Source organism: Balaenoptera musculus, chromosome 18, assembly GCF_009873245.2.
Source record: "Balaenoptera musculus isolate JJ_BM4_2016_0621 chromosome 18, mBalMus1.pri.v3, whole genome shotgun sequence".
Classification (NCBI taxonomy): Eukaryota; Metazoa; Chordata; class Mammalia; order Artiodactyla; family Balaenopteridae; genus Balaenoptera; species Balaenoptera musculus.
The window spans coordinates 43702533-43728023 of NC_045802.1; the positions used below are offsets into that span (position 1 = coordinate 43702533).

Sequence of the window (25491 nt, forward strand, 5' to 3'; positions counted from 1 at the left end):
GCATAAAAACAGAAACATAGATCAATGGAACTGGATAGAGAGCTCAGATATAAACTTACACTTATATGCTCAATTAGTCTATGACAAAGTAAACAAGAATATACCATGGGGAAAAGACAGCTTCTTCAATAAATGTGTTGGGAAACTGGGCAGCCATATGCAAAAGAATCAAACTGGATCATTTTCTTACACCATATACAAAAATAAACTCAAAATGGATTACAGACTAAAATGTGAAACCTGAAACCATAAAATCCTAGAAGAAAATGTGAGCAGTATGCTTTTTGACATCAATCTTAACAATATTTTTTTGTATATGTCTCCTCAGGCAAGGGAAACAACAGTAAAAATAAACAAAAGGGACCACGTCAAAGTGAAAAGCTTTTGCACAGGGAAGGAAACTATCAAAAAAACAGAAAGGCAACCTACTGAATAAGAGATGATACTTGCAAATGATATATTCAATAAGGGGTTAAAATCCAAACTATATGAATCCAAATCATAGAATTCAATATCAAAAACACAGCCTGATTAAATAATGTGCAGAGGACCTGAACAGACATTTTTCCAAAGAAAACATATGAATGACCAGAAGACACATGAAACAATGCTCAATATCACTAATCATCAGGGAAATGTAAATGAAACTCACAAGATTTTGAGATCTTACACCTGTCAGAATGGCTATCATCTAAAATACAACAAATAGCACATATTGGTGAGGATGTGGAGAAAAGGGAACCCTTGTATACTGTTTTGGGGAATGTAAATTGGTGCAGCTACTATGAAAAACAATATGGAGTTTCCTCAAAAAATTAAAAATAGAACTTCCGTATTACTCGGCAATTTCACTTCTTGGTATTTACCTGAGGAAAATAAAAACACTAAATCAAAAAGATATATGCATCCCTATGTTCATTGCAGCATTATTTACAATAGCCAAGATATGGAAACATCTTAAGTGTCCACAGATAGATGAATGAATAAAGAAGATGTGGTATACATATACAACCAAATAATACTCATCCATAAAAAAATGAAATCTTGCCATTTCAAAAGCATTGATGAAGCTAGACCATAACATGCTACGTGAAGTAAGTCAGACAGAGAAAGACAAATATTCACTTATATGTTTACTCTAAGGAAAAAATCAAATGAACAAACAAAACAAAAACAGACTCATAGATACAGAGAACAAATAGCTGGTTGCCAGAGGAGAGGGAAGTGGTGGGTTGGGCAACATAGGTGAAGAGAATTAAAAGGAAAAAACTTCCAGTTATAAAATAAATGTCATAGGGATGTAATATACTATATAAGGAATTTAGTCAATAATACTATAATAATATTGTATGGTTATATATGGTTACTAGAGTTACTGCAGTCATCATTTCATAATGTGTATAAGTGTGAAATCACTATGTTGTACACCTGAAATTAATATAATATTGTACATCAACTATACTTCAATCAAAATATGTATATAAATCATTGATGAAATAATTTTATCATTCCCAAATGATCAGTTACTGAGGATAAATAACAGAGTCACAATAATTGTTTTTTCTTGAGGGGTACTTCTGGGAAAATTATTCAGGTAATGGCAATCTTTTGTTTACAGTTTGCCTTTAAATTCTTCCAAAGATTATAAATAAAGAAGAATTTCATAGTTATACAAAGTTTATATTAATAAATAGTATATATACATACACATACATGTGATTTTTCATTTTAGATATTTACTAAAATTAGCTAAATAGGTTGTAATTTAAGTATGGCAGATATTTACTGAAAACCTACTCTAAGTAACAATTCTTTCTGATGTTAAGAATGTAAAGTTCCTGTCTCCAAGTTACTTATAATTTAGAAAAGGAAATTAATCTATTATATTAGAACAAATATGCTCATGAATTTATACTTGTAGTTCTGAATATTTGTTAACAATGCCTCAGGTCCAAGATATGTGTTGATTTCTATTTAAGCTCAGGCATGAATTTGAATTGTATTTGCTATGGGAAGAATATGTAAGGATTCAATCAAGTTGTTAGTGAGTCATCATCTACATTGTAATCAGAACTGCTCTAACTTATTACATGATATAATATAATACTTTGAGGTAGAATTATTATCTTCATTTTAGAGATGTGGAAGTTACATGCGAATATAGTATTACCAAATTTGTGAATATTCAAACACTATCAAACCATGGAAACATCAATGGTATACTTTATAAATATGTAAAAAGTGGGGAAATGTCAGGTTTGCTAATAGTTTAATTCTAAACAAAATCCGTAGTCTCCAAAAAGTATAGGGCATAAAACAAGTAAAATAATCTATGGAGAAAAATATCAGGATACAAAAGAAAAAGGAGGCTTCTGCTTGTTAGAGAATGGAAGACACACCAAAGTGCCCTCTAATTAAAATACCAGTAAATCTGGGCAAATTGCAACAATAACATTAATTTTTTGCATTGCTGGATTGAAAGTAAGAAAAAACTCCAAGAAAAAAACTTCAGCTGAATAGCTGAAGAACAGTGAGGTGAAACCTGGGATAGAGTTTGCTACCTGAGTACAAAAGCCAGCATTTCCTTGGAGTGGGTGTCCACACATACAGTAAGATCTAGAGCATCTGTCTTGGGCCTAACATGAGGTGGGAGAATGGTCCAGAGACTTTGCATTAAGCCTGGAGCATTGAAGAGGGTTGCCAAGGCTGTATGTCACTGGTGGCCCTGGTTCTGTGCTAAAGCTGACTCTTGCTTGCTAGAAGAAAGTGTGAAAAGATTTTAATGTAAAATGGAACCTGAAAATATGAAATAGATAATCTCACGCATGCTCCCTGAGGGAGATAACACAAGAACCGAGAGACTGATTTCCCACAAATGCCTGATTTAAAGACCAGAATTTACCAATGACCATCTGTCAAGAATCTCTCCCCATCCTCAAGCCAATAAACTAACTTCTTGGATTCTGGCTGGAGTCTGCCCTCTTTGCATTCCTTGCCCATAAATACAGCCTGCCCCAAACCCTCAGTGGACCAGCCTGTAGCTTGCTAGAGTTTGCATTCCTGGAATTACAATTCCTCTGCTTTTCCAGAACAAACTCAATTTCTGGTAATTCCAGCTTGCCTCAGTTTACCTCTGTATTTAGGTTGACAAAATCATGTCCAATTAGGACCTGATAAGCTCCACAGAGTAATGAAATTAACTATAACTTCAAAATAATCTTACCCAACACTCAAGGAATCAAACTAACATGAATGAGACTTGTCAGAAACAACAAACAATAGACTTAGACTCTCAAGCTTTTAGATGTTGGAGTTATTAGCTGCAGACTATAAAGTAAACCTGTGAAATATTTAAAGAAATAATAGATGAAATTTTTCAAAAAGCACATAAGATGAGAACATCAACAACATTATCATATATATCTCAAAAAAATTCAAAGAGAAGTTTCATAAATGGACAATGTTGAAATTACAAATTTGCAGGGGCCTCTACTGTTAAGTATGATGGATTAGCTTGTATGAAATGAACTATCTCCACAAGAATAACTATAAAGTGATAGTCTTAGAATACAAAATTTAGCTGTTTAAAGACATTAGAGATTAAAAAAGATATCAAACACTTAGGAGGACAAATCCCAGATAGAAGGGATGAGAATTGAAATGAGCCCAACATCCTTTGCCATTTTCCCCTTGGGAAATGGCTGATTCACAGGCAACACTAGGCTGAGAGTCCTTGAAGTACTTGTTGGCCCAGGCTTGTTGGTAGCCTTATGCGACTGGGGAGACACTAACTGTAGTTCAGGGCAACCAAGGTAGTCAGGACTTTAGACTTAGAAAAAAGAATGACAAGGCATCATTGCTTGTCTTCTGGGCACTTGCTAATTTATAAGACATATACAAGGAGAGACAGAAATCCAGGCAGAAAATGGAAGCTAAGATGCTAATAATTAGATAGAACTGGTTCATCTGAGGTGAAAATAAAATGGCATTCAGGGCCCAAAAAAGACCAATGGCCTTGATATACATACTGAAAGCAAACCAGGAGTAGGGCGACCCTCACAGATAGTACATCTTAGCCTCAAATTATCTAATGCTTGTTTGGAAGAAGGTGTTTTGCTCTTACTTAAGTGTCTGTCAAAAGGAAAGTTATCTCTGAGAGAACTTAAGGTTGTCCATAGCCTCTCTATATTCTCATACACAGTATTCATCATTCTCTCCAAAATTGCCAGGTATGCTATGCTACCTACTAGATGTTTACAGCAAACTTGTAAAATATTTAAATTATTCCTCATAAAATAGACAAAATGAGAAAATCACCTCATAAGCTATTTCTATTGAACTTTATGCCAAATACTGTAGGCAATTAGTTCAAGAAACTGAAATAAAATATGTAATAATTGGAAAACTAGGGAACTAGTATGTCACTCTTCAGCAGTCTATTTGATGATTAAATACATAAAAAATTGAAAATACAAAAACATTCAATTTCATTACTAAAAGGAGAAATATAATGTAATGACAAGAACATGGGGTTCATTATACTATTTTTTCTACTATTATGCAAAAATTTTTAATAATAAAAAGGTTTTTTAGACAGAAAATTTGTTGACAAGGCCCTAAAAATGGCACTATTTCCATAATTTAGTGCTACTATAAATTCTTAAAAACTTTCAAGAAAGAAGTCAGCTCATATGTCACAAAAACTTTACCTTCCCACCCAGTAATTTTTCAGCCAGTTATCTGCATAAACACTCAAATCTTAGGAAACACTCTTAATGTATGCAGATACTAATGATGGTGTCATTTATAGAAAATAAAATGGATTATTCGACCAAAGTGTTTGATAATAGGATTAAGCTCAAGTAAACCGTGGCATTTTTAGATTAGAATTAGTAAGGTACTTGAAATGATGTATTTAAAAAATTTAATGAAATATAAATTTACACATATAATATAATTAATAAATAAAAGCAACAAAATAATAACTCTTAGGTATGTTAATAAATCTAAATATACCTATATTTAGACACCAGAGTGAGAGAGATGAAGACAATTGTAAATAGGTAATCTCTGTATAAATGTAGACATAGAGTTATGTCTGTATAAAAACATGTACAGGGGTTCCCTGGTGGCGCAGTGGTTGAGAAACTGCCTGCCAATGCAGGGGACACGGGTTCGATCCCTGGTCTGGGAAGATCCCACATGCCGCGGAGCAACTAAGTCCGTGAGCCACAACTACTGAGCCTGCGCGTCTGGAGCCTGTGCTCCGCAACGGGAGAGGCCACGACAGTGAGAGGCCTGCGCACCGCGATGAAGAGTGGCCCCCGCTTGCCGCAACTGGAGAAAGCCCTGGCACAGAAACGAAGACCCAATACAGCCACAAATAAATAAATAAATAAATAAATTTATTAAAAAAACCCAAACATGTATATACACACACACACACACAAACACACACACACACACACATTTACAGAGAAATTTGGAAAAGAAAATATGCCACTCTGTTAACAATAGTAACAATGATTATATTTAAGTTATAAGCTCATAGTTGGTTTTCCTTTTCTTATCTATACTACTGTATATTTACCAGATTTTCAATATATGTTCATAATTAGAATGAAAGAAAATGAATTTTCAAAAAATACAATTTCTATGAGTACAAAACCAAATTATTTTTATTTGCATGGAATTTTCTAATAACCAACATCAGAAAATAAATCCAATAGAGACTTTTTGATACAAATATTTTCCAGTAACCAATAGCACCAAATTTTATTTCATAGCTTACATGAATCATACATTAGTGTGAGACATTTCAAGCACTTGAGAATAAGCAATTAGTGTTTTACTTTTAACTCAACCTTCTAAAGGATTTATGATGATTCCTATGTGATTTGTAATAAAATTCTTACCAAAACGAGAGCATATTTATTGATACAATTTACTGCATTGTTTTAAATCTGCATTTGATTTCAGTTGAAAGCATTTAAAAAATTTGTTCTCCTAATAAAAATAGTTTTTAAAAATTTATTGACTCTTTTCCATATTTAATTTTATATGTCCCCTCATTTTTCATTCATAGTAGAACAAACATGAATAAATATATTAATCATTTTAATTGGCCTTAAATATGCTATAAATTACTACATTGTTAAAGACTTATTTTTCAGTATTTTCCAGTATGGCAGCGAATTAAATCATACTTTCCAAGAGATACTGCTAACTTTGTTTATGACTTGATTCTTTTCTCTCATATGATTCATGTGATTCCCAACCCTTGAATGTTGTTTGTATTGGTATAAAAGGCATTTAATTTCTACATAATGCTATTCATATAAATGCCACTGATATGAATATCTTGTTGTCCTATCTTCTTCCCTATGTCACATCACTATTATGTCATAGAACCACTATAGTCCATGCCTCGAAAGTTCCTAGATGGCTTGGCCTTAGTCCATAATGTGATAAGGAAAGTCAGACCAGACTGCGGCTGAGTTCTCTGATGGTCTCTTTGGCACTGAACAAACATGTTGGAATGCTGTGTATTAGTTTAACCTCTTTACAGTTAATCATTGTAATTGTTACAGAAACACAATATAGTATTGAGAAAGGGTAAATTAGACTAGAGATTTTAAGTGACATTCCTGGATTTGAACAGGCATCTCTCTGATTGCAAAGACTACTTTCTTCACTCGGAATATCACCTACTTTCTATGATGTCTAGATTTCAATTCAGAATCTATCATGCTTAGCCTTTCCCTGAAATCTGCTGTGTCTTTCCTCTACTACCATGTGGCTTTCATTTCTCCACTGCCTATATTTCAGCCATAAAGGATTTCTCTCCATTTTTGAAGATGTCACACTTCTTTAGCTGTAAACCCTCACATTTGATGTATCTCTAGTCTGGAATTTACCACCACACCTACTCTGCTGCTCCAGTAATGTGCTAAACTAATGCCTAATAATTCTTTAGATTTCAGCTAAAAACAACAACAAAAACAAACACTTTCTCTGTATTTCTCTACTTTTCTAGACTAGACTAGGTTGGCTCCCAAGCATTATACTGATTGCACTCGCAAGTCCATTCTTGTAACACTCATTTTATTCACAAATATTTTGTTTACTATTTGCTTTCTTAGAGTAACATGGAAGCTCTGTGAAGTAGGGGTAATATTCATAATGTTCACAAGTTCTTAACACAGAGCCAGCACAAAATAGATGTGCAAAAAGTGCATCATTATAGGATGCATGTATGTGTGGATATAAGAAGAAAAGAGGGGAAAGGAGAGAAAAATGCTCTGAATTTTCTTAATATTTACAGAAAATCTGCAAGGATTGTACTCATAGTTTATCAATCCCATAAAATATCATCTGAATCCCAGTAACTGTGGAGCTGAGGAGGAATTCAATAAAATGTTTATATAGCCTTATGAGGCACAATATAAATATGTAAATAATTCCAAAAAACACACTAAATATTGCATATCATTGTATTGTATTATAACATATTGTATTATATTATATTGTATTGCATTATTTTTCAAATTAGTCATGCAAAGTAAATTCCAATGTTTTGCTATATTTTTTCTTTTGATTTCCCTGCCTCTTTTTACATTTTAATTTTCCTCATTACCTTTCAAGAAAAAAAAACACAACTTTAAGATAAAATCTTAATGCCTATTTAGACACAGCACAAGTTAATAAGGTGTAGAAAACGCCTTTTAAGCAGTAAAAGCACACTGCAAATACAAGGGATTAACTTGAAAATGTCCTAGTTGTTCTTTAAATCTCTTGAAACTGGTAAAGTTTCTGTTGCAGCAGGAAAAGTAGGTTCTCTGAGGTTTGGTAATGTCAGATTTTTATCTAAGTTATGGGATATATTTAATGTCTAATTCCTAGAGGGCTGAGGATATGGTAAGAATTCCTAAAATTTCCTTCATTATTTTTTTCTATTTTATTGCTGATTTAATCAGGAATATCTTTTTAAACCCCTTGTTTTGTCACACTCTTTTAATCTTCTGGACTACTGGATAAGTGGAACAATAGCTAAATAATTAGTAGTGTTCAATTATAAAATGAAAGATTCAGAATCCCTAAGAAAGTTCAATTTCTTAAGAATTTCTTCAGTCTCAAAAGACTGCTGTGTAAGATTAGAGAAATTCAAATGCTGGCAAAGAACTTAACTCAATAGACCCCCCTATACTCATATTCTTTTATGCTATGGCAATTGTATTTAAAGTCGTTAAATTTAAAAATTTAAATTAGTCATGTCTTTTGGCTCTTCATAGCATAGTGATTTTTATACTAATGTTAATTTATTGTTTATTGTTCAGTCCTAGTCACTGGCTGGCCTGATTTCATCAATGTTCTTTATTTTTAAAATGATATGTGTATATTTACAAATGGAATTGATCTTATACAGGCATTTGTTCTGTAGAATGCAGTGTTCTTGAAAAGCAAATGTCATTCATTTGACCTTAAAATTTGATAAGCATATATAAAATCACTGTCCTTTTATTGATATTTACTTTTACAGGTAAAATGAACTTATTAAAATGTTACAATAAAGTTTGCATGCTTCTGCTCCAAGAGATGGCAAATTATATCATGTGCCGCATGTTATTTAGTATTTATTACTCTCATAAAGACAACATGGATACAGGTTAATAGATTTGTTTTCTAAGCTTGAAAAACATTTTTGGGGACATTTCAATATAATTTCTGGCTATTTTTGAGAGAGATTTGTATCTAAGATATTTTGTTTCACCACTTTATAAAAGAGGGTGTTAAAGCACTATATCTTTTGGGGGAGAAATTTTTGACATGGTCTCTTAAATAATAACATTAAAGAAGGAGCTAGAAGTGGAGAGAGACAGGGAGGGAGGGAGATTGATGCCATTTCCTTAGTTCTTAAAGTGTCAAGTCATTTACCCTTTTTAACTAATAGTTAAGCTCTTGAATATGTATGTTAATATTCTAATGCTCATTTAATGTGATAATCACTAGAAATCAATAGCCCAGCAAATAGGAGTAAACCTTCAAAAAATTAAACTAGTGAAAATCATTTTATAGCCACAGATATCTTTTCTTTGTTGTTTATTTATTTATTTTTGGCTGTGTTGGGTCCTCATTTCTATGCGAGGGCTTTCTCTAGCTGCGGCAAGCGGGGGCCACTCTTCATCACGGTGCGCAGGCCTCTCACTATCGCGGCCTCTCTTGTTTTGGAGCACAAGCTCCAGACGCGCAGGCTCAGCAATTGTGGCTCACGGGCCCAACCGCTCCGCAGCATGTGGGATCTTCCCAGACCAGGGCCCGAACCCGCGTCCCCTGTATCGGCAGGCAGACTCTCAACCACTGCGCCACCAGGGAAGCCCCAGCCACAGATATCTTCTTGACAAATAAAAACTGGGAAATGCGTGTTGTTCTCTACTGATTACCTGAATTGTTTCCCTTTGCCTCCTATTTTGGGATCTCACTTCACAGTAGTTGAGGTAAGTTCTGTTGCTTCCTCCTGATTCTTTAACAACAGAGTTCCTTTAATAGAGCTTGAATATGTGGTCACACTCTATGGTTGCCAACTGTATTTTTTACGTGTATATTAAATGTATTATTATTAAATGATAATTATGTAACCTATTAGACACAAACATAGGACACTTACATTATTTGTCTTGTGTACTTGTTCAGGAAAATTAAGACACATAAAAAAGGCTGAAGAGAACAAACATTCATGGAGATTTTCCCACTAACGATAGAAAAGTAAGAACAAAACCTTCGAATGTATGTATTTGGTTTTAAACAAATCATTCACTTCCTTGTAAGAGCAAAATTGGTAAAAAATTTTTTTTTAATTTGTAAATGATACCTGCAATAGTCAGTACACCCATTTATAATTGTCTACTTCTTTGTCTGGCTTCTGTATGAGAGTCTAAACTCCTCAAAAGCAGAGACTCGCTTCTTCATAATATTACTCTCAGCAAGCATGTGGCTGGCAGATTACATTTCCTTTACTTAGAATAGAAATACATTTTTCAATATATCCAACAAATTATTTGGCCCGTGTTTTCCAAGTACTTTTAATCTTTTTTTTCATTTCATATGAAGTCTTGTACATAATGCATGAGATAAAAGATTTAAAGATGAATAAGAAGCAGAAGCAGCAACTAAGATTGAAAAACAGGAAAAATGAGAGGTGTCTTAATTTTTCCCTAAATCTTAAATCTTAATGAATAAAGCTGTGATTCTGTGAAGTTTGTTGGTATTACGTAGATTACAACAGTAAAATCACGTCATGGTATGATACAGTGTGTGTATTACTAAAGATCTAGAACTAAATACCTTTGTTGTTATCCATTCCTCCCACTGCATACAGAGTTCCAACTGTAGATTTTCTAGGTTTAGTTCTTGGACTTTGCATTAAAGTTCTTCTTTCTGGCAATAGATGGTATTTCATTGCTTCCAGAATCAGCTTTTGACATTCCAGATCATTCTTAAATAATGTATGGTTTTCTAGGTCAGCCAATATCTGTGAATAATGCACAATCACTGTTAATAATGATTTTTATAGAGATGAGCATAAAGCATCAAATGAAAAGTAGATTAGTACCTATGATATTACCCCTATACTGAGAGGGATGCAAAATATAATAAGAATTAATTACACTGACAAATAAATATGAGTAAAATGCATGGCTTCCAAGAGAAACAGAATGGATATTATTTTTGATTCCATATTATTTATTATCATTGTGCCACACAGAGTATAAAGGTACTTGTAAAGATCACTTTTTCAATTCCCTTTCCTTTTTAAGAAAGCTGTTCACAAGTCAAGTATAGTTGCCTATTTGGCCATAAACATGTCTGGTGAAGTAAATTAAAAAATAAACTTCAACAAATTAATTCCTAACAAGCCTACCATAAACATTCACATATTTACTTTAAGATGTTCCAAGTATAGTTTAAATCCCTTTCAAACTAAAAAAACTCAATAAAAATAAAAATTTATGCTTGTAACATCTTTTTAATTATGTGAGCAGTTGAAAAGCTGTACATCAGGCAAAGTAATAGCTTCCAGCAGTGAAACTAAAAAAATGTTTACCAAAACTCCAGCTGAGGAAATAATAGAGTGAGACCAGAGTTTTAAGTTCTATTACATCTCTCTTTTACTACAGAAGGTTATCACCTCTACAGATTATTTTCTGTACATTTCTTTGAACATAACCAGAGTATCTTTAATTTTCCTCTTTCTCTGTCCGTCTTTAGATTTTCTTTTTCCTTGACTCTTTCAGTATCACATTCTCTTTTTTTGTTCATGAATCCTGTTTTACTTCAAGTGAGTTAAATCTGTCATATGGATTTAGAAAATTAATAAGTAGAAAATTTAACATTGACTCACTGACCTTTTCTTTTACATTGATAAGACACTGTACCACATTGGTACACACATTTATTGAGTGAATAAACTAATAAATGATATATATAATTAATTGATTTTAACACTACAATTTGAATCTTAATTATATAAAGTTATTTAACCATTGTAATGCATAAATTACTGGTGGAGGTGGCAGAAAGAATTTAAAAACACATAAGATACTCATATATATAAGAGGTGGGAAAGATAACAGAATGGCTCTGAGGCTGAATAAGGAGTTTAATGTATTAGAATTATCAGATGCTTTGGAATATAGAAGGGAAGATGTTTAATTAAGGTCTTGCTTATGCTTCTCTTCTTATATATTAAAACTTTAGTTGCCTTCCTACCCATTTCTTTCTTTTTTAAGGGACTACTATTTTACCTGTAAGATATTAATGAATAGAAACCTTAATGAAATGGAGTTGGGGGCTCAGAGGGGGAGCTCTCATACTCTGAGACAATAGTAGAGCCCAACAAAAAGAAGAAAGACTCCTCTTCTTTCCTGGCAAGGACTCAAACCATGAGAAGCCAGGAACAAACTCATTTGTTTGCTTAAGGGAACTATTATAGTTTTTAAAATTCAATAAGATGATATATACATTGATGATAAAGCTGAAGCTAAAAACATTGATTTTATCATCTGTTTGAATAGCTAAATATTTATATATTTCTAAACACTCATACAATGTATATAAGGACTATTTCAAAATTTTTATGGATAATATACAATTATAAAGAAAATGTAAGGAATCCTGTAAAAATAAAGTATCAGAGGAGAGTCAACTCTGAGTGCCTAGGTTTAAAATACTTTCAAGTAATAATTTCTAAAAGGAAATGAATTTCTCACTGTTGATAGATGTATGCATAAAAATATATTACATATTATTTATTTTAAAGTACGTTCTAGAACTTGAAAAAGAATATATACATATATATTTATAACTGAATCACTTTGCTGTATACCTGAAACTAACACAACATTGCTAATCAGTTATACTCCAATTTAAAATAAAAATTAAAAAAAGATGCAAATTCAAAAAAAGAAAATAAAAAAGAACTCCTTAGAGCTAGAACTTAGATCTCAGACTCCCTAGACCTCACTGCATGTGTGGCTGTCCACTTGGTCTTGAGTAAGGCTTGTCTTAAGTTTCAAAATCTCCATTTATGGGCAAACACCTCCTCTCCAGGTCTCTTCAATGTCCACCTGGGCCTCACATGTCTGCACATATTATAAATGGTTAAGAAACAGAGAAGAAGCCAACAGATCACAAACTTTTACATAGAGGGATCAGCAGAAGGATCAGCCATTAGAAAGACAGTGAAGTTGGTTTTGAATGAGTTTAAAGCATCTCTGCTTCATTCTCTCTCCAACTATCCAAACCACACTTCCTGGGGCTCATGAGTAAGGTGGGCTGGCACTCCTCCCCTGGGCCCCCTTCATCCCATCACGAGGCTGCCAAGTTTGCTCTGGCAGGAATCACACCCACCGACTTCTCCCTGTTTAGTATCTCAGTTCCTCCATCCCCAAATGTCAACTGTCTAATCTGATGAACAATTTCTAAATGTGAGAACGCCTTACTCAGGAAACACATGGTTTATTTAACTCGAGCCTTCTGAAGACAGTGCCCTGTTTTTCTTGCTTCTCCCAATAAGAATCAGCTCATAGCAAGCCAAAAAAAAAAAAAAAAAAATCTGAAAGATATACAATATAAAGTTAAAACTTGTACTTTATTTCTGTAAAATGGCGAAGATATTCTGTACTTAAATGATATTTTCCATTTTATTAACAAATCATTTTGTAAAATTTCTTAACTTTAGTGTACCCAATCATTTGACAAAGTTCTTTATTTTGAAAAAAATTGAATTCTTCATAATCTCTGTACTTATTACTGTGTGTTTTCAAACTATTACTTGTAACTATTTCTCACTTATGAGTACTATATGACTTGTGTTTGTATTTCATCTCCCCTGACACTTTTTAGGATTATTCCATCCCAAATTCAAGCACAAGTTCAGAATAATAAGATGGTTAAGCTGTCCTTTAAACTTGAACTATCTTTAGATTTTCTGCAATGATCCAAGATTAACACAAATTTTGCTCCTCCCTATACAATGGAAGTTAGTTTTGTTTTTTACATTCTTAAATTTTTGAAGAAACTTAACTACTGTAACAGTTCCTCTGCTTGTCCCACTTAGAAAAAATATCAATATGTTTCAATAATTATATACTACTTTGAAACATACTCATGTTTATGTACAAGAATTTGTACAGTAATTATCTATAAATCAGATTTTATTCTTAGGATATTATATACCAATACCCTTTTCAGTCAAAGATAATCATAGTACAACTTAGTTTACAAGAAAAAAGCCCTTGGAAGTTTGTCAATATCTTCACTGTTAGTTATGTTCTTACACTTGGGATAAAAATTGACTATGTCCCTATGAGTTAATTGTGCATTAAACCTCAAGAAAAGATCTCATCATGTGCAAAATAATGTTTCAGAATATTTTGTCATGTAGAAAATGTGTCAGAAATAAGAATATCCTTAGACTTAATATGAAGGACAGCATAGGGTGTAACGATTAACACTGTGTAAAATTCTAGGAAGCTGATCCATCCGAGTATCCATGTCAGCTAGGCAGTCACTTTGCAAATATGATCTATCTCCCTATAACATTGGTAGTTTATCTTTGTGAATAAATAATGACCATCAAGTTGTAGGGTAAACCTATAGCTGCAGAAGAGAACTGGGTCAATAAACATATATGCAAATCTTGTGTATGATATTCAGAAATGACTAACATAAAAAACTAAAATAATTTATCCCTTAATAGCTAGAATACTCAATAGTAACTTTGTTAGTCCCAGTTGCCAGAAATGTTATAAATTTTTAATTAGAATAAAGATGTTCTTTGAAATTGTTTATATTAAACATTATTACTTTATTTTTGTACATTCTTCTTAAAATTTACTGGCTTTATCACTAACTTCACTTTAATTAGGAAAAAATAAAAAGAAATACAATTATTTAAACAATATATCTTTCAAATGACCATTACATTTGTTATTAAAATACAAATAATTTGATAGTTAATGGTTTGAGGAGTTGAACCACATATTAGCAACATAAAAATATTTCATGTGGAGGACCTTCAAGATGGCAGAGGAGTAAGATGTGGAGACCAAATTCCTCACCACAAATATATTAAAAATGCATCTATACGTGGAACAACTCCTACAGAACACCTACTAAACGCTGGCAGAAGACCTCAGACTTCCCAAAAGGCAAGAAACTCCTCATGTACTTGGGTAGGGCAAAAGAAAAAAGAAAAAACAAAGACAAAAGAATAGGGACAGGACCTGCACCTCTGGGAGGGAGCTGTGAAGGAGGAAACGTTTCCACACACCAGAAAGCCCCTTCACTGGTGGAAATGGGGGGGAGGGCGGGGGGGCGGTGCTTCGGACCGATGGAGGAGAGTGCAGCAACAGGGGTGCAGAGGACAAAGTGGAGAGATTCCCACACAGAGGATCAGTGCCAACCAGAACTCACCATCCTGAGAGGTTTGTCTGCTCACCCACCAGGGTGGGTGGGGGCTGGGAGCTGAGGCTCAGGATTTGGAGATCAGATCCGAGGGAGAGGACTAGAGTTGGCTGTGTGAACACAGCCTAAAGGGGGCTAGTGGACCACAGCTAGCCGGGAGGGAGTCTGGGAAAAAGTCTGGAACTGCCTAAGAGGCAAGAGACCATTGTTTCAGGGTGCATGAGGAGAGGAGATTCAGAGCACTGCCTAAACGAGCTCCAGAGATGGGCACAAGCCGCGGCTATCAGCATGGACACCAGAGACGGGCATGAAGCGCTAAGGCTGCTGTTGCAGCCACCAAGAAGCCTGTGTGCAAGTACAGGTCACCGTCCACACCTCTGCACCCAGGAGCCTGTGCAGCCCGCCACTGCCAGGGTCCTGTGATGCATGGACAACATCCCTGGGAGGACACATGGTACACCTCAGGCTGGTGCAACATCACGCCGGCCTCTGCTGCACAGGCTCACTCCACATTCCATACTGCTCCCACACCACAGCCAGAGCCCCCTAATCAGCTGCTCCTTTAACCCCACTCCTGTCTGGGCAAAGAACAGAAGCCAGAGGGCAACCCACATGCAGAAGTGAGCCAAATCCAAAGCTGAACTCCAGGAGCTGTGCGAACAAAGAAGAGAAAGGGAACTTTCTCCCAGCAGCCTCAGGAGCAGTGGATTAGATCTCCACAATCAACTTGATGTACCCTGAATCTGTGGAATACCTGAATAGACAACGAATCATCCTAAAATTGAGGTGGTGGACTTTGGGATTTTCTTTGGGTAGACTTGGGATTTTCTTTTGACATCTAATTTGTTTCTGGTTTTATGTTTATCTTAGTTTAGTATTTAGAGCTTATTGTCGTTGGTAGATTTGTGTATTGATTTGGTTGCTCTCCTCTTTTTTTTTATATATATGTATATATATATATATATTTCCTTTTTCTCTTTTTGTGAGTGTGTATGTGTATGCTTCTTTGTTTCAATTTGTCTGTATAGGTTTGCTTTTATCATTTCTCCTAGGGTTCTGTCTGTCCTTTTTTTTTTTTTTTTCAGTAGTTTTTAGCACTTGTTATCACTGGTGGATTGGTTTATTGGTTTGGTTGCTCTGTTCTTTTTTTTTTCAATCTTTTCTTACCACTTTTTTATTTTTTATTTTAATCATTAATTTTTTTATTTTTTATTTTAATAACATTTATTTTATTATATATTTATTTATTTTGTTCTTTCTTTCTTTTTTTTTTCCTCCCTTTTCTTCTGAGCCATGTGGCTGACAGAGCCTTGGTGCTCTGGCTGGGTGTCAGGTCTGAGCCCCTGAGTTGGGAGAGCCGAGTTCAGGACATTTGTCTACCAGAGACGTACCGGCCCCATGTAATATCAGTTGGCAAGAGCTCTCCCAGAGATCTCCGTCTCAATGCTAAGACCCAACTCCACTCAACGACCAGCAGGATCCAGTGCTGGACACCCCATGCCAAACAAAGAGCAAGACAGGAACACAACCCCACCCATTAGCAGAGAGGCTGCCTAAAATCATAATAAGGTCACAGACACCCCAAAATACCCAGCAGAGGCAGTCCTAGCCACCAGAAAGACAAAATCTAGCCTCATCCTCCAGAATACAGGCACCAGTCCCCTATATCAGGAAGCTACACAACCCACTGAACCAAATTTACCCGCTGGGTGCAGACACCAAAAACAAGGGGAACTCGGAACCTGCAGCCTGTGAAAATGAGACCGCAAACCCAGTAAGTTAAGCAAAATGAGAAGACAGAATAATACACAGCAGATGAAGGAGCAAGGTAAAAATCCACCAGACCAAAAAAATGAAGAGGAAATAGGCAGTCTAAATGAAAAAGAATTCAGAGTAACGATAGTAAAGATGATCCAAAATCCTGGAAATAGAATGGACAAATACAATTTTAACAAGGACCTACAAGAACTAAAGAGTAAAGAAATAATTATGAACAACACAATAAATGAAATTAAAAATTCTCTAGAAAGAATCAATAGCAGAATAACGGAGGCAGAAGAACGGATAAGAGACCTGGAAGATAAAATAGTGGAAATAACTACTGCAGAGCAGAATAAAGAAAAAAGAATGAAAAGAAATGAGGACAGTTTCAGAGGCCTCTGGGACAACATAAAATGCACAAACATTAGAATTATAGGGGTCCCAGAAGAAGAAGAGAAAAAGAAAGAGACTGAGAAAATACTTGAAGAGATTATAGTTGAGAACTTCCCTAATATGGGAAAGGAAATAGTTAGTCAAGTCCTGGAAGTGCAGAGAGATTCCTATACAGGATAAATCCAAGGAGAAACATGCCAAGACACATATTAATCAAACTATCAAAAATTAGATACAAAGAAAAAATATTAAAATCAGCAAGGGAAAAACAACAAATAACATACAAAGAAATCCCCATAAGGTTAACAGCTGATCTTTCAACAGAAACTTTGCAAGCCAGACGAGAGTGGCAGGACATACTTAAAGTGATGAAAGGGCAAAATCTAAAACCAAGATTACTCTACACAGCAAGGATCTCATTCAGATTCAACAGAGAAATTATAACCTTTACAGACAAGCAAAAGCTAAGAGAATTCAGCACCACCAAACAAGAATTTCAGCAAATGTTAAAGGAAATTCTCTAGGCAGGAAAAACATGAAAAGAAAAAGACCTACAATAATAAACCGAAAACAATTAAGAAAATGGTAATAGGAACATATATATCAATAATTACCTTAAATGTAAATGGATTAAATGCTCCAACCAAAAGACATAGACTGTCTGAATGGATACAAAAACAATACCCATATATATGCTATCTACAAGAGACCCACTTCAGACCTAGCGACACATACAGACTGAAAGTGAGGGTGTGGAAAAAGATGTTCCATGCAAATGGAAATCAAAAGAAAGCTGAAGTAGCAATACTCATAAAAGACAAAATAGACTTTAAAATAAAGTTTATTACAAGAGACAAAGAAGGTCACTACATAATGATGAAGGGATCAATCCAAGAAGAAGATATAACAATTGTAAATATTTATGCACCCAACATAGGAGCACCTCAATACCTAAGGCAAATGTTAACAGCCATTAAAGGGGAAATCGACAATAACACAATTATAGTAGAGGACTTTAACACCCCACTTTCATCAATGGACAGATCATCCAAAATGAAAATAAATAAGGAAACACAAGCTTTAATTGATACATTAAGCAAGATGGACTTAATTGATATTTATAGGACATTCCATCCAAAAACAACAGAATATACATTCTTCTCTAGTGCTCATGGAACATTATCCAGGAAACATCATATCTTGGGCCACAAATTAAGCCTTGGTTAATTTAGGAAAATTGAAATTGTATCAAGTATCTTTTCTGACCACAACGTTATGAGACAAGATACCAGTAACAGGGAAAAATCTGTAAAAAATACAAACACATGGAGGCTAAACAATATACTATTAATAGCCAAGAGATCAGTGAAGAAATCAAAGAGGAAATCAAAGAATACCTAGAAACAAATGACAATGAAAACACGATGACCCAAAACCTATGGGATGCAGCAAAAACAATTCTAAGAGGGAAGTTTATAGCAATACAATCCTACATCAAGAAATAAGAATAATCTCAAATAAACACCCTAACCTTATACCTAAAGCAGTTAGAGAAAGAAGAACAAAAAAACCCCAAAGTTAGCAGATGGAAAGAAATCATAAAGATCAGATCAGAAATAAATGAAAAAGAAATGAAGGAAACAATAGCAAAGATCAATAAAACTAAAAGCTGGTTCTTTGAGAAGATAAACAAAATTGCTAAACCATTAGTCACACTCATCAAGAAAAAAATGGTGAAGACTCAAATCAATAGAATAAGAAATGAAGAAGGAGAAGTAAAAACTGACACTGCAGAAATACAAAGGATCATGACAGATTACTACAAGCAACTATATGCCAATAAAACGGACAACCTGGAAGAAATGGACAAATTCTTAGAAAAGCACAACCTTCCAAGACTGAACCAGGAAGAAATAGAAAATATAAATAGACCAATCATAACTAATGAAATTGAGACTGTGATTAAAACTCCTCCGACAAACAAAACCACAGGACCATATGGCTTCACAGAAGAATTCTATCATTTAGAGAAGAGGCAACACCTATCCTTCTCAAACTCTTCCAAAATATAGTAGAGGAAGGGACACTCCCATATTCATTCTACAAGGCCACCATCACCGTGATACCAACACCAGATAAAGATGTCACAATAAAAGAAAGCTACCGGCCAATATCACAGATGAGCATAGATGGAAATATCCTCAACAAAATACTAGCAAACAGAATCCAACAGCACATTAAAAGGCTCATACACCATGATCAAGTGGGGTTTACCCCAAGAATGCAAGGATTCTTCAATATACTCAAATCAATCAATGTGATACACCATATTAACAAATTGAAGGGTAAAAACCATATGATAATCTCAATAGATGCAGAAAAAGCTTTCAACAAAATTCAGCACCCATTTATGAAAAAAACCCTCAGAAAGTAGGCACAGAGGGAACTAACCTCAACATAATAAAGGCTATATATGACAAACGCACAGCCAACATCATTCTCAGTGGTGAAAAACTGAAACCATTTCCACTAAGATCAGGAACAAGACAAGGTTGCCCACTCTCACCACTATTATTCAGCATAGGTTTGGATGTTTTAGCCACAACAATCAGAGGAGAAAAAGAAATAAAAGGAATCCAAGTCAGAAAAGAAGAAGTAAAGCTGTCACTGTTTGCAGATGACATGATACTATACAAAGAGAATCCTAAAGATGCTACCAGAAAACTACTAGAGCTAATCAACGAATTTGATAGACTAGCAGGATACAAAATTAATGCACACAAATCTCTTGCATTCCTATACACTAATGATGAAAAATCTGAAAGAGAAATTAAGGAACCACTCCCATTTACCACTGCAACAAAAAGAATAATATACCTAGGAATAAACCTATTAAAGGAAACAAAAGACGTGTATGCAGAAAACTATAAAACACTGATGAAAGTAATTAAAGATGATACAAACAGAGAGAGAGATATATGCCATGTTCTTGGATTGGAAGAATCAGCATTTTGAAAATGACTATACTACCCAAAACTATCTACAGATTCAATTCAATCCCTGTCAAAGTACCAATGACATTTTTCACGGAACCAGAACAAAATATTTCACAATTTTTATGGAAACACAGAAGACCCTGAATAGCCAAAGCAGTCTTGAGAAAGAAAAACGGAGCTGAGGAATCAAGCTCCCTGACTTCAGATTATACTACAAAACTACAACAATCAAGACAGTATGGTACTGGCACAAAAACAGAAATATAGATCAATGGAACAGGATAGAAAGCACAGAGATTAACCCATACATGTATAGTCACCTTATCTTTCATTAAGGAGGCAAGAGTATACAGTGGAGAAAAGACAGCCTCTTCAATAAGTGGTGCTGGGAAAACTGTACAGCTACATGTAAAAGAATGAAATTAGAACACTCCACTCCCTAACGCCATACACAAAAATAAACTCAAAATGGATTAAAGACCTAAATGTAAGACCAGACTCTATAAAACTCTTAGAGGAAAACATAGGCAGAACACTCTATGACATAAATCACAGCAAGATCCTTTTTGACCCACCTCCTAGAGAAATGGAAATAAAAACAAAAATGAAAAATGGGACCTAATGACACTTAAAAGCTTTTGCACAGCAAAGGAAACCATAAACGAGGTGAAAAGACAACTCTCAGCATGGGAGAAAATATTTGCAAATGAAGCAACTGACAAACGATTAATCTCCAAAATATGCAAGCAGCTCATGCAGCTCAATATCAAAAAAACAAACAACCCAATCCAAAAATGGGCAGAAGACCTAAATAGACATTTTTCCCAAGAAGATTCACAGATTGCCAACAAACACATGAAAGTATGCTCAACATAACTAATCATTAGAGAAATGCAAATCAAAACTACAATGGGGTATCGCCTCACACCAGAGAATGGCCATCATCAAAAATCTACAAACAATAAATGCTGGAGAGGATGTGGAGAAAAGGGAACCCTCTTGCACCTTTGTTGGGAATGTAAATTGATACAGTCACTATGGAGAATAATATGGAGGTTCCCTAAAAAACTAAAAATAGAACTACCATATGACCCAGCTATCCCACTACTGGGCATATACCCTGAGAAAGCCATAATTCAAAGGGTCATGTACCACAATGTTCATGCCAGCTCTATTTACAATAGCCAGGACAAGGAAACAACCTAAATGTCCATTGACAGATGAATGGATTAAGAAGATGTGTCACATATATACAATAGAATATTACACTACCATAAAAAGAAATGAAATTGAGATATTTGTAGTGAGGTGGATGGTCCTGGAGTCTGCCATACAGAGTGAAGTAAGTCAGAAGGAGAAAAACAAATACTGTATGCTAACAGATATATATGGAATCTAGAAAATAAGTGGTTCTGAAGAACCTATGGGCAGAACAGGAATAAAGATGCAGATGTAGAGAATGGACTTGAGGACACGGGGAGGGGGAAAGTTAAGCTGCGATGAAGTGAGAGAGTGGCATGAACATATATACACTATCAAAAGTAAAATAGATAGGTAGTGGGAAGCAGCCACATAGCACAGGGAAATCAACTCGGAGCTTTGTGACCACCTAGAGGGGTGGGATAGGGAGGGTGGGAGGGAGACTCAAGAGGGAGGGGATATAAGTATACGTATAGTTGATTCACTTTGTTATACAGCAGAAACTAACACACCATTGTAAAACAATTATACTCCAATAAAGATGTTAAAAAATATATTTAATGTGTTTTAATCCTGTGTGCTTACACCTAGACACTACTCAAACTGCATTTTCAAGAATATTTATATGAATTTATTTCAAATGCTTGCTATAAATTGGAAATTATGATTCTGAAAATATTGCTTCATTAAAATAAAATGTACTATTCAAGTATCTAGATTTTGCATTGGTTTTCCAATCTCCAAATAAGAAAACATTGAAAAAATTGTCTCCTTTCTCTATAATTTACCTTAATGTGTCAAAGACTATACCCTCTTGGCTAGAATCTGTCATGATTCTCTGCAGCAACTTGCATGTATAAATACTACCTTAAATTGTAACATTGTAACATTTCTCTTATCATAAGTAAACAAAATCAAATGCACAAATTTGTGCTGCACAACCTACTCTTATTACATAGAGGACATACAACTCTAATTTTACAGTAAGAGTCAGAAAATATCTACATTATATATAATGTTAGTGGCTGAAAAGAAAAAAAAAAACCTATATTCTAAGGTATTCCTTAAGTAAGAGTAATATTGCCTGAATGAAGACATAATCTGAAAGGCACGGTAACTAACAGAATCTGTACAAAGCATTGCAAACACATCTTTCTGTACCTTTTATCTGGTTAAAGAGTCCATTGGAAAATGGAATGCAATATTGAATAAACAGTTAAAGAAAGACAAGTGTACACTTATTATGGATCAAAGAATGTATTGAGTCTTCTAAGACTATATATCCTTGGGCAATCAAAGTTATGAAAACATTCTCACATTCATAAGAGAGTGACAAAATTTCATATACCTCATATTATTTCATAATATTTGAAACTGTTGTTTTGCTATTGGCTGTTGTGCTAAAATAATCGACTCACAGAATTTGAATCTATAAAACAAAATTGTTTCCTATTAGAAGTGACAGTCCTTAGAAAAGAACTGACAGTTTCATACATAGTCTTTCAAGTTTTCTGCTTGAAAAAATAAATGAGATGAATATTATCATATACTGTAAACACCAGGAAAAGTGATTTTCTACTTCAATGTCTTATAAATAGGGGATACAAATAAAATATTTTCAAGTGTTTTTATTAAGCAATTTCTAAGACATTCTACAGGGCAACAATGACTTAGGAGTCACACTGAGGGTGACATTGAAACTTGAGCCTATTTAACAGTCAGTGGAGGTACTGGTCAAAGGAGAGAATTCAGTTATGACAGAACTTTGTGGCAACACAATAAATAAACTCATAGGTAGGGCTGTCACACTTCTCAAGGGAAAATGTAAGTTGTCTCATGCCTAGGGAGGTTTTCTATATATTTCCACCTTTTCTGATAGATTTTCGAAGACTATAGAGAGGGAATTGGACAATTATGCTCAAAAGTTTGCCATGTAAGTTAGTTGGTTCACCGATTTTTTGGTAGTCCTCCATCAGTTATTATTTCAGTATCTGCTTGCAACTGGAATGGCCTAAGCTTATGCAACAGAAAGTAGCTCAACCGTGGCCAGAATATCTGTCTGCAGCCTGAAAAAAACTCATCTATATGAGTAGATAGACCTGCATCTTACACCTAAAATCCCATTAACATCAGTTGAAAAGAATTTTGACAAAGAATAGAATCATGAAATTTTAAGAGACTGAAATATCTTCTTGTTCTTTTTGCTGGCATACTGACGATTCTGGCTAAAGTGTGTGAGGATATTATTTTTATTTTTAAATAAGTGAGAAAAGTAGACATAAGAGAGCTTTTTATGTTCTCTCTCAGCCCTATCATGTCAAAAGGGAAACACAAATTACTGACGTGCTAAAGCTTACATCTGATACATCTGAATGATACAGCAGAAAGATTCCTTCTCAAGTTATTTGGAAGAAACCATCTACGAAGTGAGGGGCAGGTTCATTAATTTTATTCTGAATACAGAAATATTTGATTGCCTTGAGAAGAAAAATAATTGGCTAAGCTGACAGTACAAATAGAGAAGAATAATGACATAATCAAAACAAGTAGAGCCCATAATATTAACTCAAATGACCGTTCTTATTACCAATAAGTGAAATGGGTTTCATGCATTTATAATTTATGATTAACTTATATTTATTTAATATGGGTTTGGAGTTCTGTAGGTGGTTTGAAAGCTCAGAATTTCTAATACTGAAATAAGTGATCCTGTGCCCTGCATGAACATCACCTCCAACCTGACAAATTTCATTGCATCCTAAGTAGGCTCTGGACCTTGCAGGCATGCATTCATTCATTTAGCAAATATTTAGTTAGCACCTATTTTGTACCGGGTGCTATAATAGATCCTGGATACCTTCAATCTCTCTTACCACTAATCTATTCTGCTCAAACCCACCCTCCTCCTCACCTCTTAGAACACCTTCGTTAATTTACTTTGTCTAGACTATATTCAAAACCATGCATTATTTCCTTATTGTTTGCACGACATTATTCGACAGCCTCAGACTAGCACGCCATAAATTCTGTAACTTCATTTTAGCTATTCAGTCACTTTCCCCAATACCTTAGTTCACATTATTCTGTATTTCATAATTTAGCTCTTCTGATCTCTTTCCTCTCCTCTGAACCGATTATGCCTTTAAAGAAAGTGATATACATAAGTCTTTCCCTCTGGGGCTTCAATTAAAATATGACCCAATCTTCAGAGTCCAGTTTAAGTCCTATTATCAATACTTCCAGGAGGACTTACCTATTGCTCAGGCCACAGTTGGCATAATTTGTTTTTATTGGTCATATCAGACTTTAATCAATTGCTATCTGTATAGTCACTTAAGAGATTCATAGTCATGCTAAGTCATAAACTTATAGGAAATCAGGGAACATGTCTGGCACTTCTCAAATACAACTAAGAGGGTCTCCTAGGAATTGTTTAATAACTATTTAAGTTATTGATCATTTACTATGATTAGAATATCTATTAATTTATTTTAAATAATATATTCAGTATTGAAATTTGAAAATATACAATGTATAGGCAGAAATACATTCAATATCACATCCCAACTTACATAAATTAATCATCTTCACAAATACTTATGGTGTTTCAAAATTATCTTTGCTTAACAATCAACCAAATATCTGTATTTCTAAATTATTTATGTCAGACCCAGCTGATGGTTTGCTTATTTTCAGTCATGGTCAATAGCAAAATTCCATTACACAAATAATTTGGGATCTTGGACATTATGGTAAGGTGATTTTGACTCTTAACTAAGAAGAATTAAACTTGAATGTTCCACTGACATTTCAAATTCACATATTTAAATCTGAACTTTCCCATTATCACTCTCCCTTCTGTATTGGCTTAAGCCTTCTACTTTTTATTGGTGGTTTAGGGTATTTCTTTACCTGTACTTCTATTTTAAGACATTTTTGTTTAAGCTGATTTAAAATATTTTGGAAAATACGGTATCAATAAATAATTATTCCTCAAATTTGTCTTCCGTCCTGAGATATCTGATCCATTGAAAATTCTATTTAACAAAGTTTCTTATCTTCTCAGTCAACTCTACATCCAAAGCATCAACAAATATTATTGATTATTATAATATTGCCTAAGACCCTTCCATTCCACTATTCCCTTTCCTTTCCAAAAGCCACTTCTCTGGTTGAC

The 25491-nt window shown here is 34.4% G+C and overlaps 1 protein-coding gene across 2 annotated transcripts in view; it reads right to left on the reverse strand.

The window, feature by feature from the left end:
- KLHL1 (kelch like family member 1) overlaps positions 1-25491 on the reverse strand; it is a 407738-nt gene that overhangs the window by 107287 nt on the left and 274960 nt on the right. For both annotated transcript variants that reach the window (XM_036831798.1, XM_036831797.1), the window contains one exon: positions 10342-10528. In XM_036831798.1, the coding sequence (XP_036687693.1) occupies positions 10342-10528 (187 nt within the window). The remainder of the gene's footprint in view (positions 1-10341; positions 10529-25491) is intronic.